At 53.1% G+C, this 12,640-nt stretch overlaps 1 protein-coding gene across 1 annotated transcript; it reads left to right on the top strand.

Annotated features, from left to right (window-relative positions):
- Nucleotides 1-9,776: 9,776 nt before the first annotated feature.
- On the top strand, nucleotides 9,777-10,256 carry UCN3 (urocortin 3). The gene has a single exon (XM_075148073.1). The coding sequence runs from the start codon at nucleotides 9,777-9,779 to the stop codon at nucleotides 10,254-10,256; it is 480 nt and encodes a 159-aa protein (XP_075004174.1).
- The last annotated feature ends 2,384 nt before the right edge of the window (nucleotides 10,257-12,640 follow it).

The following is a 12,640-nucleotide window of genomic DNA, read 5'->3' as shown; positions in this document are numbered from 1 at the left end:
ACATTTCTTGAGCAACGTCTCTCCCATCCGCCTCGTCCAGCTGCTGCAGCCTCATTAGTGGGAGCGATCCCTGCTTACGGAGGCAGGAAAAAGGAGAAGCAGCTCTTGTTATACTTCTCTCCATGGGTTATAAATAGGTTTTGTGTCTAGACCCTCTGTCAGGATAAACACCCCGAGGCCGGTGCGGCTCCTGCGTGTGGATCCAGGCTCCTGCTGCCTCCCTTTACCTTTTTTCTTGATTTTAGATGTTTCCTTCCAACTGGAGATGTGATGTCCACGTAGCTGCAGGCACATACCATTTGTACAGATAAGTGCAAACACCTCTTTGAAGAAGGGGTAGGAGGTGCAACAGAGAGATAGCAGATAAAAACATTGCAGCAGACACTTGGGGAAGACAATTTGAGGGATTTAAGCTTATTTTTTCTTCTCCATTGCTTTTTTATTTTCTTCTTTTGGAGGGAAAGCATCAAGAAACCAGCTTTATTTCATGCCTGAAGGCTGTCAGTGGTGAAGTTGGTCTTTGGGTTTGGCCCAAGCAATTCTTGGAGAAGCACATATAGCAATCTGCAAAATAACCCCAGCCCATTTTACACCAAAGAGACTTTCTGATATTACATTTGCATCAAAAGCTCAAAGCAGAGCTAATTAATTGCCAGGAACATGAAACACTGGAGGTGGGGTGGGTAACTGCTCGTTACAGGCAGCCAAGTGCTTTGAGTACCGCCGGGGCTGTAAATCCCCTGTGACCCTGCAGCAGCAAGAGACTCGGGACCCAAGAAGGTGAAAAAAGGGCAAGAAAGGCAAAACAACAATTCAGCCCCTGCAAAACTAACAAACTCCATGTCCCCAGCTCCTCCCCTCCCTCTACCGAGGTCCTGGCTCAAAGCTTTCCAAGCCCTCAGCGCCTGCTCTACGGCCACTTTGGAGAGATGTGCAGGGACTTGCTGCTGCTGAGCTGTTGGAGGGAGTGAAAATCACCCCCAAAATGGGGTTGTGGGGAAGAGAAACCCACCAAAAATCAGCCTCAGGGGAGAGGAAGGGTTACGGAGAGATGGGAGATGTGCAATCTTGTATCACAGCGAGGTCCTCCCTCTGCAGCTTTGAAAATGCAAATTGAGTCTTAGAGATTATTAAAGAAGGGACAAAGCAAACCATAAAAATTCCTTTCTGCCCCTCTATGGACCTACAGCGCATCCACGTCCATCTCCTCTATGCAATTCTGGTGCTGGAAGCAGTAAACAGGACCTCGCACGGCATTGCCTTTGCCTCCCGGGGCCAGGCAAAACTTCTGTGCTGGTATTTGGGGCATGTTTTTTGCTTTCAAGGCTTCTGGTGTGATACGACCACGAGTCGCTGTGTCTTATTTTTCCCAGTAGCGGAATGGTTGTAGTGATGAAACTTTAATAAGATCCTCTTCAGCTGCCCACATTTGGGCTTTAAACGATGATTCACAGAAGGAAATTGAGCTCGGCGAGAGCGAGGGCAGGCTGCGGAGAGGTGGGAAGGTGTCCTGCTCCTGGAGAGACAGACGCACGAGGGAGACATGCAAGGACGCTCATGACAAAGCCGGCGTTTTTCCTAAGTTTGGTAATTTTCAGAGAAACTTTTTAGGAGTTTGAGTCCCCTCTGCCGCCAGCCAGCTCCCATGGGTGCCCCAGGCTGTTCATAGCACGGCTCCCTCCTTCCCCAGGATCAGCTGCGGTTATTTTCATGCCGTGATATTTTCAGTTTTGAAGGAAAATCTCCTCTCTGATCCCCTGCAAAAGCAAAGACCGAAGCAGGGATCTGCCAGCCGCGGTAGCCAGCCGGTGACAGCTAAAACAGTCCAGTTTGCTTTTAAAGCAGATAAACCGGCCAGTTTGACTTCTTTCATTTTTCCTTCTTAGCCGCTGCATTTTCTTTCCTATTTTCCCCTAATAAAATCACCAGGAAGACTCCATGCGTCTGGCATGTGCATTTGCCTTCTGCAAGGATGTTGTCCTGTACCAACCCTTCCCAAGAGCAAAGCGTTTTATGGGTAAATAAGACATAGAAATACACCCTAGTACCTGCTCAGGAGATGGAGATGGTTTCACCACCTGGTTCCAGCAGTGACCTGCTGGATGATGGGAAAGGCATTCACCTCCATGCTCCAGCTTCTCCCTTAGGTAGTTTTTGTTGTCTGCAGGAAAAAAGGAAAGAGATTCATATTTACATGAGTCATTCTGGCAGCAGGATTGACTTTTGAGGGGGACCCATGTCTATATGTCATTCCTTCAAATGTAGTGTGTCTTTAGGGTTGTTTTGATTGCTTTTCGCCTTTGCAGCCACGGGGATGATCTGTCTCAAGCCTGGCTGCCCAGGAAAGCAGTTTGTTAAGCATTGAGTCCCTCCCTGCTTTTCAGTCTGCTCTCGTGCCCTGGTCCCCTGAGACCTTTGGGATCCACTGCCACCTAATTCAGTCAAACAGGGTGAGGTTCAAACCCAACCTCATGAAGATGGATCCAGGGTGGAGGTGGGTAACTGCACTTGTCACCCTCCCATGCAAGACTGCAGCAGTAGCTGTGGACACTGAAGAGCCCAGGTGGGAGTTGGCACTGACCAACACCTCCTCAGGGTCCTACAGGACTTCCTGGCATGTGGGTCAGGCCTTTCTTGATGTCCCCAAGTCATCTTGTTGCAGCCACCAGCCAGGAAGGGCTGAACACCCCATTTCCAACCATTCAGAGCATGCACAACCCATGGGGACAGCCTGAAGCAGTTGCAATGGATAAAAACTGCACGTACACACGTTCTTCCTCCATCACACACGTTCTCCTCTCAACCCCGGGAAAGCTTCAGTGAGAAAGGACCACCACCCCCCCACAAGGGATGGGATGGTTGCGAAGGTGGAGCAGCCATCATTTATGTGGATGTAGCTAAATAGAGCTTACCCCCTCCCAACCTATGGTCTTGTATCGGGTCTGGCTGAGATGGAGTTAATTTTCTCCATAGCAGCCCTGATAGTGCTGTGCTTTGTATTGGTAGCGAGAAAGGTGTTGATAACACACCAGTGTTTTGGCTACTGTTGAGCAATGCTCCAACAGCATCAAGGCTGGCTCTCCAATGTTCCCCCTCACCGGAAGGTTGGGGGTGGGCAAGATCTTGGGAGGGGACGTAGCCAGGACAGCTGACCCAAACTGACCAAAGGGATATTCCATACCATACGACGTCTGCTCAGCAATAAAAGCTAAGAGAAGGGAGGAGGAGGGGGGGCATTCGTTATTATGTCGTTTGTCTTCCGGAACAAGTTATGCGTACTGAAGCCTGGGAAGTGGCTGGACATCGCCTGCTGATGGGAAGTGGAGAATAAATCTTTTGTTTTCCTTTGCTTCTGTGCGTGGCCTTTGCTTTTGCTCTATTAAACTGCCTTTATCTTGAACCACGAGGTTTTTTCCATCTTATTTTCTCCCCTCCCTGTCCTGCTGAGGAGGGGAGCGATAGAGCAGCTTGGTGGGCACCTGGCGTCCAGCCAAGGCCAACCCACTGCAGGTCTTCATATATTTAATTCACTTTGGAGATGCACTGAAATAAATTAAAGATCTCATCACCTCTGGGAGAAAGTGGGCTTTAGGATGACTTAATTAATCTACTTTAACATCACGCCTTTCCCTAACCTATGTTCCTTTCCCCAACTACCTGAATCACAGGTTCCCAGTGATTTTGGCAATAGCAGGGCTTCAGTTTTGTCCTGAAGACCTGAAAGTCCTGGAGGTGATCAGGGACACCTGATCCTTGTATCAGAGGGGTTTACCAGGCCTTAATTTCTGGGGTACCAGTTTTGCCTTACCTTTGGGGCTGGGGGATGCTAGGCCCATGCCCTATGCCAGAAGCAATAACCTTTCCACATCTTTTATGTTCCTTGGCTGATCTCCTCTGAGCAGGTGACAACTGAGTCCAAAATGCCACTGGAGACATTTTCAGCGGTTCCCCCAGCCCTTTTAAAGTGCTCCTCTACTCCAACGGGATGTGAAGCCAAGGCAGGGATGGCATCATCTCCCTCTGGTAGGCAGAGGGGGACTCACTTTCTGAGTGTCCACACGCCTTTCATGAAGCACCCATTGGCCAAGTCAGCACCCACAGCTCCCATCCCACATGTATTTACGTGCTCAACCCCCTTCTTCCATCCCCACACCAACAAAATCAGGGGAGGTGGGTCCCTAACCTACTCTGAAGCATGTAGGGCTGCCAGTGGTCTGAGCCAGTGTCCAAAGGTCTCCTGAGCTTTCCACAAGGACCACAGACAGTATCTGCTGCCCCCAGGGAGCAAGAGGATGCAAAATACATCTCTCCAAAGAGGCACGATGGGAGAGAAACACTGGCGAAGCCCTCACTGTCCACCCCAGGCACGAAGCCTTCTTCCATGGGTAGTCAAACCTGGGCTGAGTCAAACCTGGGCTGAGTCAAACCTGGATTGAGTCAAACCTGGGTGGAGCTTAGAACCACCCAAGGAATTGCGTACATTTTGAAAAGTTAGTTAGATACCTTCTGCCAAGCTTCAGGCCTTGCCCTGCGATGTCACTTGGTCCATCAACGCTAATTAAGCTACTGGGTAACGGTGCTGATTTAAATCTTTCTTACCCCGTGGAGGTCGAGGAAAGGCAGCACACAAGCCAAGAGGGGGGAGCCGAAGGTTGCTGAGAATCAGCACTCGCGCATCTGCAACGAGCACAAAGGGAAATCATTTTTAATGGACCTCCACCGCAGGGGACGGGTTGGAAATAGCCCTCATCTATCACTGCTTCCTTACCCCAGAGCATGAGCTGAAGGGTTTCATCAGCTCCAGGGACCATGAAGCCCTTAGAGAAAGCTCATTCTTCTGCAATAAATGAGCTCATGAAGGTTTGCCAGAGGGAGAGGAGCAAGGACTGCGGGCCAGATGGTGATTTCCCTCGCTCTTGCTGGGAAGAAGTCCCTCTAATGGAGTTTTCCGCCCTGCTCTTGGCATTGAAGTCTGCAGGCTGGTTTGCTTGCCCAAAACTATGACCAAAGGCTCCAAAGATTTGGATAACCAAACTGCCTTCCAGGTCTCAATGAAGGAGGGGAAAAGAAAACGTCACTCCAGGAGATGAAAGCTTCAAAGGAAAATGAGAGAGGAGTGAATTGCTGGAGCGGTGGATCCTGACATGTCTCAGCCAACAGCTGGAGGTGATTAAGGGGAGAACCCTCTATCCAGGACTGAAGCCAAAGGGGAGCTCTCACCGTTACTAGTCGCTGCCTTTCAGACAATGGCCAGCATCTTCAGGGGCTGAGTGAGAAGCTCAAAGATGTTCATCCAAGAATATCCACAGTCATGGCTCCTTTTCTGCAAAGGAGCAGCTGTGACCACCGCTGGTGTGTGGGCCAGGACCAAGAATATCTCTCCATCCTAACTCAGAGCCCATCCAGGGTCACTTCTGGCTGCTGTTACCTTGTGTGCGGGGGCTCAGACGGTTTTGTCCACCTTTGGCAGGATTTGTCCCTTCCCAGGGATAACTGCACACCACCAGGCCTTTGCTAGGAGAAGCTGGTGATGGCATTTCAAAGCAGAGAGGACCTCTGATAAGTAGGCAGGGCTGAGCAGGGTCCTGGGGCCACCAGGAGCCCCCAGCCCAGCTGCAAATCTGCAGTGGTCATTTGAGGGACACTCCACCAAAGACCTGACTCCTTTGGGTGTCTCAGCCCCAGATCGCATGGAGCAACCCCTGTTTCCAGCAGGGAGATCTCCATCCCCCTCCTCTTTGTAGCAGAAAGCACTTCTGTTGCAAACCAGTGCCGTGGGGCATTGCAGGAGACCCTCCTCCCTGACCACACCAGGACCAGAGTGGTCCTGGGACCCCAGATTGGGGGTTTTCCTTCCTGGCTTCTGTCTCGGGGCAATCTGAGTTAATTCTGCTGGATCTCAGTGGGTTTGGGGCATTTGAGGGTTTTTTTTTCAAGACACACATTATCCTTATCCCGCTCTTCAAATGCTGCACCAGGAAACATGCCACCACACCCTAGAAGAAGTTCCCCAAAATTCCAATCTTCCAAGAGTTTCCCTGTCTGCATGGGAGGAGAAAAACCCCCAGAGATGGGAAACCAGGCAGAGGGCAGAGCAGTGTGAGCGGGGCAAGTCTGCACCCGCTGTGGATGGGAGTTATGAGCACTGCCCTGGGGCAAAACCCTACCAAGGTGTTTCACCAGCTCCACTCTTCAAATGGAAACACATTAATTGGGATAACACTGTTAATCAATGCTGAAATCCCCAACAGGCCTCCTTAGGGGGCATAAAAACTTGGCATTTAAAATATCTTTGCACTAAATACTTGGCTACCTGGAGGAGCAGGGGAAAAGCCTGTCTGCGTGATCCTGCAAAGTCCCGGCATTGGCCACAGCCCCATTTTCGGGTGACTCTCACCAGGCTGTCAGGTTCGGACGTCTTTCCCCCCCCCCCCCCTTTTTTCCTTCTGAATGGGGAGAGGCACCGCAGCCCCATGACGTTGCCAGCTCCCTCTGATTTCATTTTAATGAAATCATGCCCAAATGAAGGCTCCACGTCTGGAGTTACGACTCAAACCCCGTGATCGCTCATTTTTATATATACACGAGGGAGGGGAAAGCGTTTCCATAGAGAGAAAAACTATCACAGCCCTCTTACTAACAATAAAAGAAAAGCGAGGGTGCAGAAGTTCAGGGGAACGCGCCTGATGCCTCTCTCCTTGGAGTGAGACCGCAGCAACCCCTTCCCATCCCGACCAACGAGGACTACCAGGTGAGTGCCTGGATTTCATTTATTAACCAGCAACCGGCTTCATTTGCACAAACTTTAAATATTTCAGTGCTTTCCTTGGGAGATCAGGTTCCACGTTTCTCTGCAAGAAAGAAAAAAGGCAGGATAGGGAAAAGCAGTTCAAGATATTGTGCTAAGAGACTTCCCCGCACCCTCCCTCCCAAGCAAAGAAATATCTTTTTTATTATTATAACAATTTTTGGAAGGCAGATCAGGCTGGGCAGCACGGGAAGGGTTTGGAAATCTTGGGAAACGGAAAAGTGGGGAGGAGAGGAGGGCACAGCCCCATTCCCACAGGGTTAGCTTGAATTTCGGAGCCCTGGGAATCAGCATCGTCAGGAGAGAGTCATTAGGAGAGTGGAGGCGGCATCAAACAGAAAGAGTTTAAAAAGTCTACAGGTCTCATCCACAGTGTTATTTTATTCCAGACTTACTTTTTGACGGGGAAAAAATTAACTTAATCCGATGCCTCTGCTGCCGAGTGATGTCCCCCGTTTGCAGAGCTGCCTTGCCAGAGCGATTGACTTCTCTCTTTTAAAGCCGAGAGGCAGATCGGCAGCCCATACAAACGGTCCTGCCGTGGCTGTCGGCAACATCTCAATATAATGCCTGTAAATTGCTCACGGGCATCCCGGCAATTTCCATCCTCGGCAAACAGCACCCGCAGGTCACCCTCCGGCAGCGGCAGATTTAACTCCGACTTCCTCAGATCCACCGCAGGCGATTTTTTTCCTTTTCCTGCTTTTTTTGGGGGGGAGGAAAACCCAATTCCAGCTTCTTTCCTGCGCCATAAAAACTTTCTGGCATGCCGGGGCACAAAACCCCCATGCAAAAAGAAAAAAAAAAAAACCCACAAAATATCAGCTTTTGCTGTCAGCCAGAACAGCCGGACGCTGCATTTTTTTGCGGCTTTGCCTTCATTTTTGCTCTTTTTGCCAGAATATCCACCCCGCAGACGAGGACCAGGAAACCAGGCGCCGGCTGCGTGGTTTCAGCCACGTTTCCCCCTCGCTCTGCTTTCCCCTCGCTCGGCCGAGGTCCCCAAAGAGTTTTGCTAAATGGAAAAAACCCGAGCCGGCCGCGGGACCAAGCCATTTCAGACAGTCGTGAAATAGCTGCCGGGGAGAGGCGAGGTGGAGATGCTGCTCTGCAGCTCTGGAGAGGGCAGCGGCAGCTCAGACCAGCTCAGTTCTCTCCCAGCAGCCGTGCCGGCTCTGCAAGGGTTTTCGGTGACGTTCCCATTCTCCATCCAGCTGCTCGGGACCAAACAGTGTCCCCAAGAGAGCAGGGGTTGCAGGCAGGGGCGAGAAATTTAGTAATTTCTAAATTCATGCCCCGAGCCCCTCGTCCTGCTAGCAGGGGCTGCAAGGAGTTTGCTGGGGTTGCTGCTTCGTGTGGGGCTGCAACGCAGCTGCAAAGGGGGAGGCTTTCGGGTGGGAGAAAGATGTCTGTCCTTTTAAGCTTTTGCAAACAAAAACTAAGTCCCAGGATTTAAATGTCTGATTTGGGGCTGAAGGAAGGAGAGTTTTGGGCCCCGAATCGCCCTCGCGTGAGGGTTGTGTGCCTGGGAAGGGTTCTCCTCCCCCATCCTACAGCGGCGGCTGGGTCATGCCACGGCTGCTGCATGTCCTGCCACTCTCGTCTGGACCTAGGGCAGAGTTAAGGGGACGGTTGTCACCTGGGGGAGCTCTGTGGGGGTTTTGCAGGGGCGAGGGAGGCAAAGAAGTGGAAATCAAGCGGCTCCCTCAAATCCTGCCTGTACGACCTGCCCCAATCTCCCCCTCCAAGGGATGGCAAAGGGCAGAGTTAAGGGGATAAACCTCAGCCCAAGGCAGCATCCCGCATCCCTGGGGACTGTCCCCCGGCCAGGGCTTGCCGTGCCATGTGCTTGCCACAAGATGGGGCCCGAAGGTTGGGAATGTCAGCACGTCTCCAGGCACTTGGATGGCCCCTGTGCTCTCGGGGCTGGCCCCAGGGACACTTGTCTGACCTCGACATGGGCAAAGACCCCCACCGGGAGATCCCCTGTAGCCTTTTAGGTGGCCTTTTTGAGCCGTTGAGTAGGTATACAGGGAGATGGGTCATCTCCCAGAGAGACAAGACTCAGAGATGGGGCGGTTTTGCAGAGCAGGAGGGTTATCCCGAGGTTTTCAGCCCTCCCAAGACCCCAAAATGACCATATTTCAAGCAGGGAGTGATGCTGCTGTGCTGTGATTTTGGAGGTGGCCCCAGGTCACCAGGCAGGGCTGTCCACTGGGGGGAATGCTCCCCAAATGTGCCATCAGATGGGGCAGCCTGTTCTGCACCCAGAGTGGAGGGGGGTCCTGGGGATGGAGTCATGGGGTAACAGGCAACGCCAAAGCACCCGAGGCCAAGGCTGGAGAGGTGACATGGGGCCATCACGCTGGATCCCCCCTCCAGCACTGGGGCCACCTGTACTCCGCTCCCCATGCCCTTTTTGCACCAAGCTAGGTGAGATGGGTAATTGCCAACTTCAGAGAGCATGGAAACATCTCTGGTGGCTTCAGGCTGACCAGAGAGGAGCTGAAAGGAAAACCCACCTTTACAGCAGCTGTGGTACCCACGGTTACTCTGTGAAGGTGTTAGCAAGGTGGAGAAGGCTGCGTGGGGACTGCAACGAGATTGCCCCAGGCAGGGGGCATGGTAGAAACCAGCTCTCCTGCAGCAGGCACTTGTGTTTCGGCAAAGGGATGGCCAAATCCTCCCCTCCACGGAGGTTACAGCTTTGCAAAGCACCTTGGACATTCCACTTCCCACCCAGCACCCCAAAACCAAGGGCTAGGGTGTTGCACCTTGGAGGAGGAGGCCCCAAGACAACTCATTCCCACCTGCCCTAACCATCAGATGGGACCCGGGGGGGAACCTGGGAGGTGAACCCAGCTCCATGGGAGGATAGGGGGATGATGGTGCTCTGCCCCAGACCCCACAGGAAGCTCATGCCCATCTCTGCCCTCCCTTCGCTGTTTCCACCGGGCAGGCCACCGCAATGCCCCACACCAGGCTGCTGCTGCTCCTCGCCCTCCTCTGCGCCACCGAGACAGGACGGACTCTCCGCCTCTACAACGCTGCCTCCATCTTCAGCTGCCTCAACACGGCCCTCGCCGAAGCCCAGAAGAGCAGTCCGGAGGAAAACGCCGTCTTGGACAAGCGCAGCTTCGACTCCCCATCGCCAGAGGAGGCGTCTGAGGAGGAGGAGGGGGAGGACGCGGATGAAGACGTGGATGAAGAAATGGGGAAAAGGACGTTCCCAGGGGAAGGCCATTACAAATACGTCTCCCAGGCGCAGGTGAAGGGGAAAACATACCAAAACCGGGCCAAGAGCGACCGCCGCACCAAGGTCACCCTCTCCCTTGATGTCCCCACCAACATCATGAACATCCTCTTCAACATCGCCAAAGCCAAGAACTTGCGGGCGAAGGCCGCTGCCAACGCGCACCTCATGGCTCAAATCGGGCGGCGGAAGTGACCCCCCGCGGGGCAGGGGGGACTCGGAGCAGGGCCGGCTGCATGGGGCCACCACCCGGCCCCAGCGTGCCAGCCAGAGGGGACTGATGGCCATGTATGATATCAGTGTTGTATATTTTTGACCCATAGAGCTACCTAACTTTCATATCTCTTCTTCCTCCTTCTCTCCTTCCTGATCTCCTCTGTCTCTCCTCCTCGACATTTCCATGCGCGGGGAAGAGGCTCGTGTCCGCAGCAGGGCAAGAGGACGTGTCGCCTCGGGAAGGTCTCTAATTAAAGCTATGATCTCTTGAGTTTCCAATGCTTTGTTCTCCCATCACCTCCACTGGGTTCTCGATCGGGTCTGTCTGGGCCCGTAGCCTTTCCAAAACATCCCTCCAGCTCAACCTCACGGCCCTGTCCCCACCATGGTCCAGGCACTACTCCCTCCCAAGTCCCCATACACAAGCTGTCCCTACACACAATCATCACTGCATTGGGAAGGGAAAAGTAAGACTGGTCAGGGGACCTCAAGAGGGATTTCCCAGTTTCTCCTCCTGGGGATTCTCTAGGTTTTCAGGTTCTCTTGCAACGACCCCTTTCCCCACCAGCACCTCCAGCAGTCACAGCTGGGATAGCATCAACCTCCCCATCCACATGGTCCTTCACGAGTGTCCCCAGGCTATTGGTTGGCCCTGGCCAGGGCCACCCCATGGCCTCAGGTGAGTTTGGACCCCAAGAGTTGCAGGTGCCTCCCTGGCTGCTCCAGACGCAACACATGGGGTCTGTCCATTTGCCCAATCTACCCCTACCCACCTTTCTGCCGCTCTCGCTTTCCTGGTAGCCCTCTGTACCAGTCCTGGGGCTTCACCTCCCCATACACAGACTGTCCCTGTTCACCCTGCTCTTTTCCACCCTTCACTGAGCCCCAGCTCACCAAGCTCCCACCCCTTCACCTTGGACACCTTGGACTTCACCTTTATCCCTTCCTCTAAATCTCCCTTTCTCTTCTTCTCCCAGCCCAGCTCCAAGATTAAACTTCTCTTGGCCTCCATGCCTGCAAGTAGCAGGCGTGGGAGGTGAAGAGAAATGTGGCCCTCCTTCCCCAGGAGACGACTGCCAAGAACCGCAAAGCAGCTCCCACCAGCCCCAACCCGGTGTCCAGGGCATGGCCATGGGGAGCACTCCAGGTGGGACATTAAGAGGGGACAGGTCTCTGGTTGAAGGCTTGGCGGATGGACCCACCAGCAATCTGCAGAGGTATAGCTGGAGGCATCTCCTCGCTGCCCCACCGGGCACCCAGAGGAGGCAACATGGCCAAATTCAGCCCCAGTGAGCCCATGCTTGGGTGGCCAAGGCTCCTAGCTGACCCACAGCCCGGGGACTCAGGACCCAAATTCAACTGAAGCCTGAAAAGCAAATACAAAATAATACACCAGGCCCTTCAGCATCTTCCCCTCATAGCACACATCTCCAGCAGACAACACACCGCCATCCCCGGGGCATCTGTGTGCAATGACGTCCTCCTGCCTCAGCTCCAAGGTGTACAGGTGAGGTCTTTCCTTGTTGCAATCCGCTGTAGCCTTGGACTATATGGCCTTTTATGTATAATAGATATAGCTTTCTGCATTTTTATAGCCCAACACCCTACACATCCACCCCCATTGGTATATTGAGCTCTTGTTCAGCAGGACATAGTCATTGTCCCCTTTTTACACCCAGGGAAACTGAGGCACGCATGCCTGCTCACATCTGGTCAGGCAAAGCAGGGCAGAGCAAAGTCAGACCTGGCCAGCTCCAGTAAAGCACTGGCCCAGGCTGGGAACAAGCTTTTCCTCACCACCAGCTGCCATGGGGATCTGCACCAGCCCTGCTCGAGGTCCTTTCCCAGCACCAGGTTAGACGAGGGGAGCATCTCAGCCCCATGCCAGTGCCTGGAAATCAAAACATCACATGCCTGGGGCTTACACTGAGTCTTTTTTCTGCTCTCCTTTAATGAAGGCAATTAATATTGAAATGACACCATGGGAAGAGATGAGCCCAGGTGTTTGCTGGCACCAGGCTGTGCTTGCACATGCAAAGCTGGGATAGGGACAGCAGATACCAGCTGATAGTGAGTGATGGGGAAAGCAGAGATCCTCCCTCCCCAGCTGCATCCCCATGGGGAAGTCTCACCCACGCCCGGCACTGGCTTGGACAAACCCTTCCAAAATTAATCCTCCTTCTCAACCTCTGCCAAGCAAGACCGGGGGTGGCTTGGAGGGGCTGAGACGCAGGCAGAGGTTGGAGGAGACAGAGTTCCTGAGGAAGCTGGATGGAAATAGGAGCACTGAAATCTCCATCAGCACCCACCTGGGTCTGGGAGTGTGCAGAACCAAGGCTGCTGTGCTTGGGAAGGACAGCGTT

Source organism: Calonectris borealis, chromosome 1, assembly GCF_964195595.1.
Source record: "Calonectris borealis chromosome 1, bCalBor7.hap1.2, whole genome shotgun sequence".
NCBI classification, from domain to species: Eukaryota; Metazoa; Chordata; class Aves; order Procellariiformes; family Procellariidae; genus Calonectris; species Calonectris borealis.
The sequence above is the reverse complement of the archived record's forward strand: the minus strand, read 5'-3'. Positions and strand labels throughout refer to the sequence as shown.

What these genes read in the sequence shown, in the direction of transcription:
- UCN3 (XM_075148073.1), top strand. Translation starts at nt 9,777, where the DNA reads ATGCCCCACACCAGGCTGCTGCTGCTCCTCGCCCTCCTCTGCGCCACC.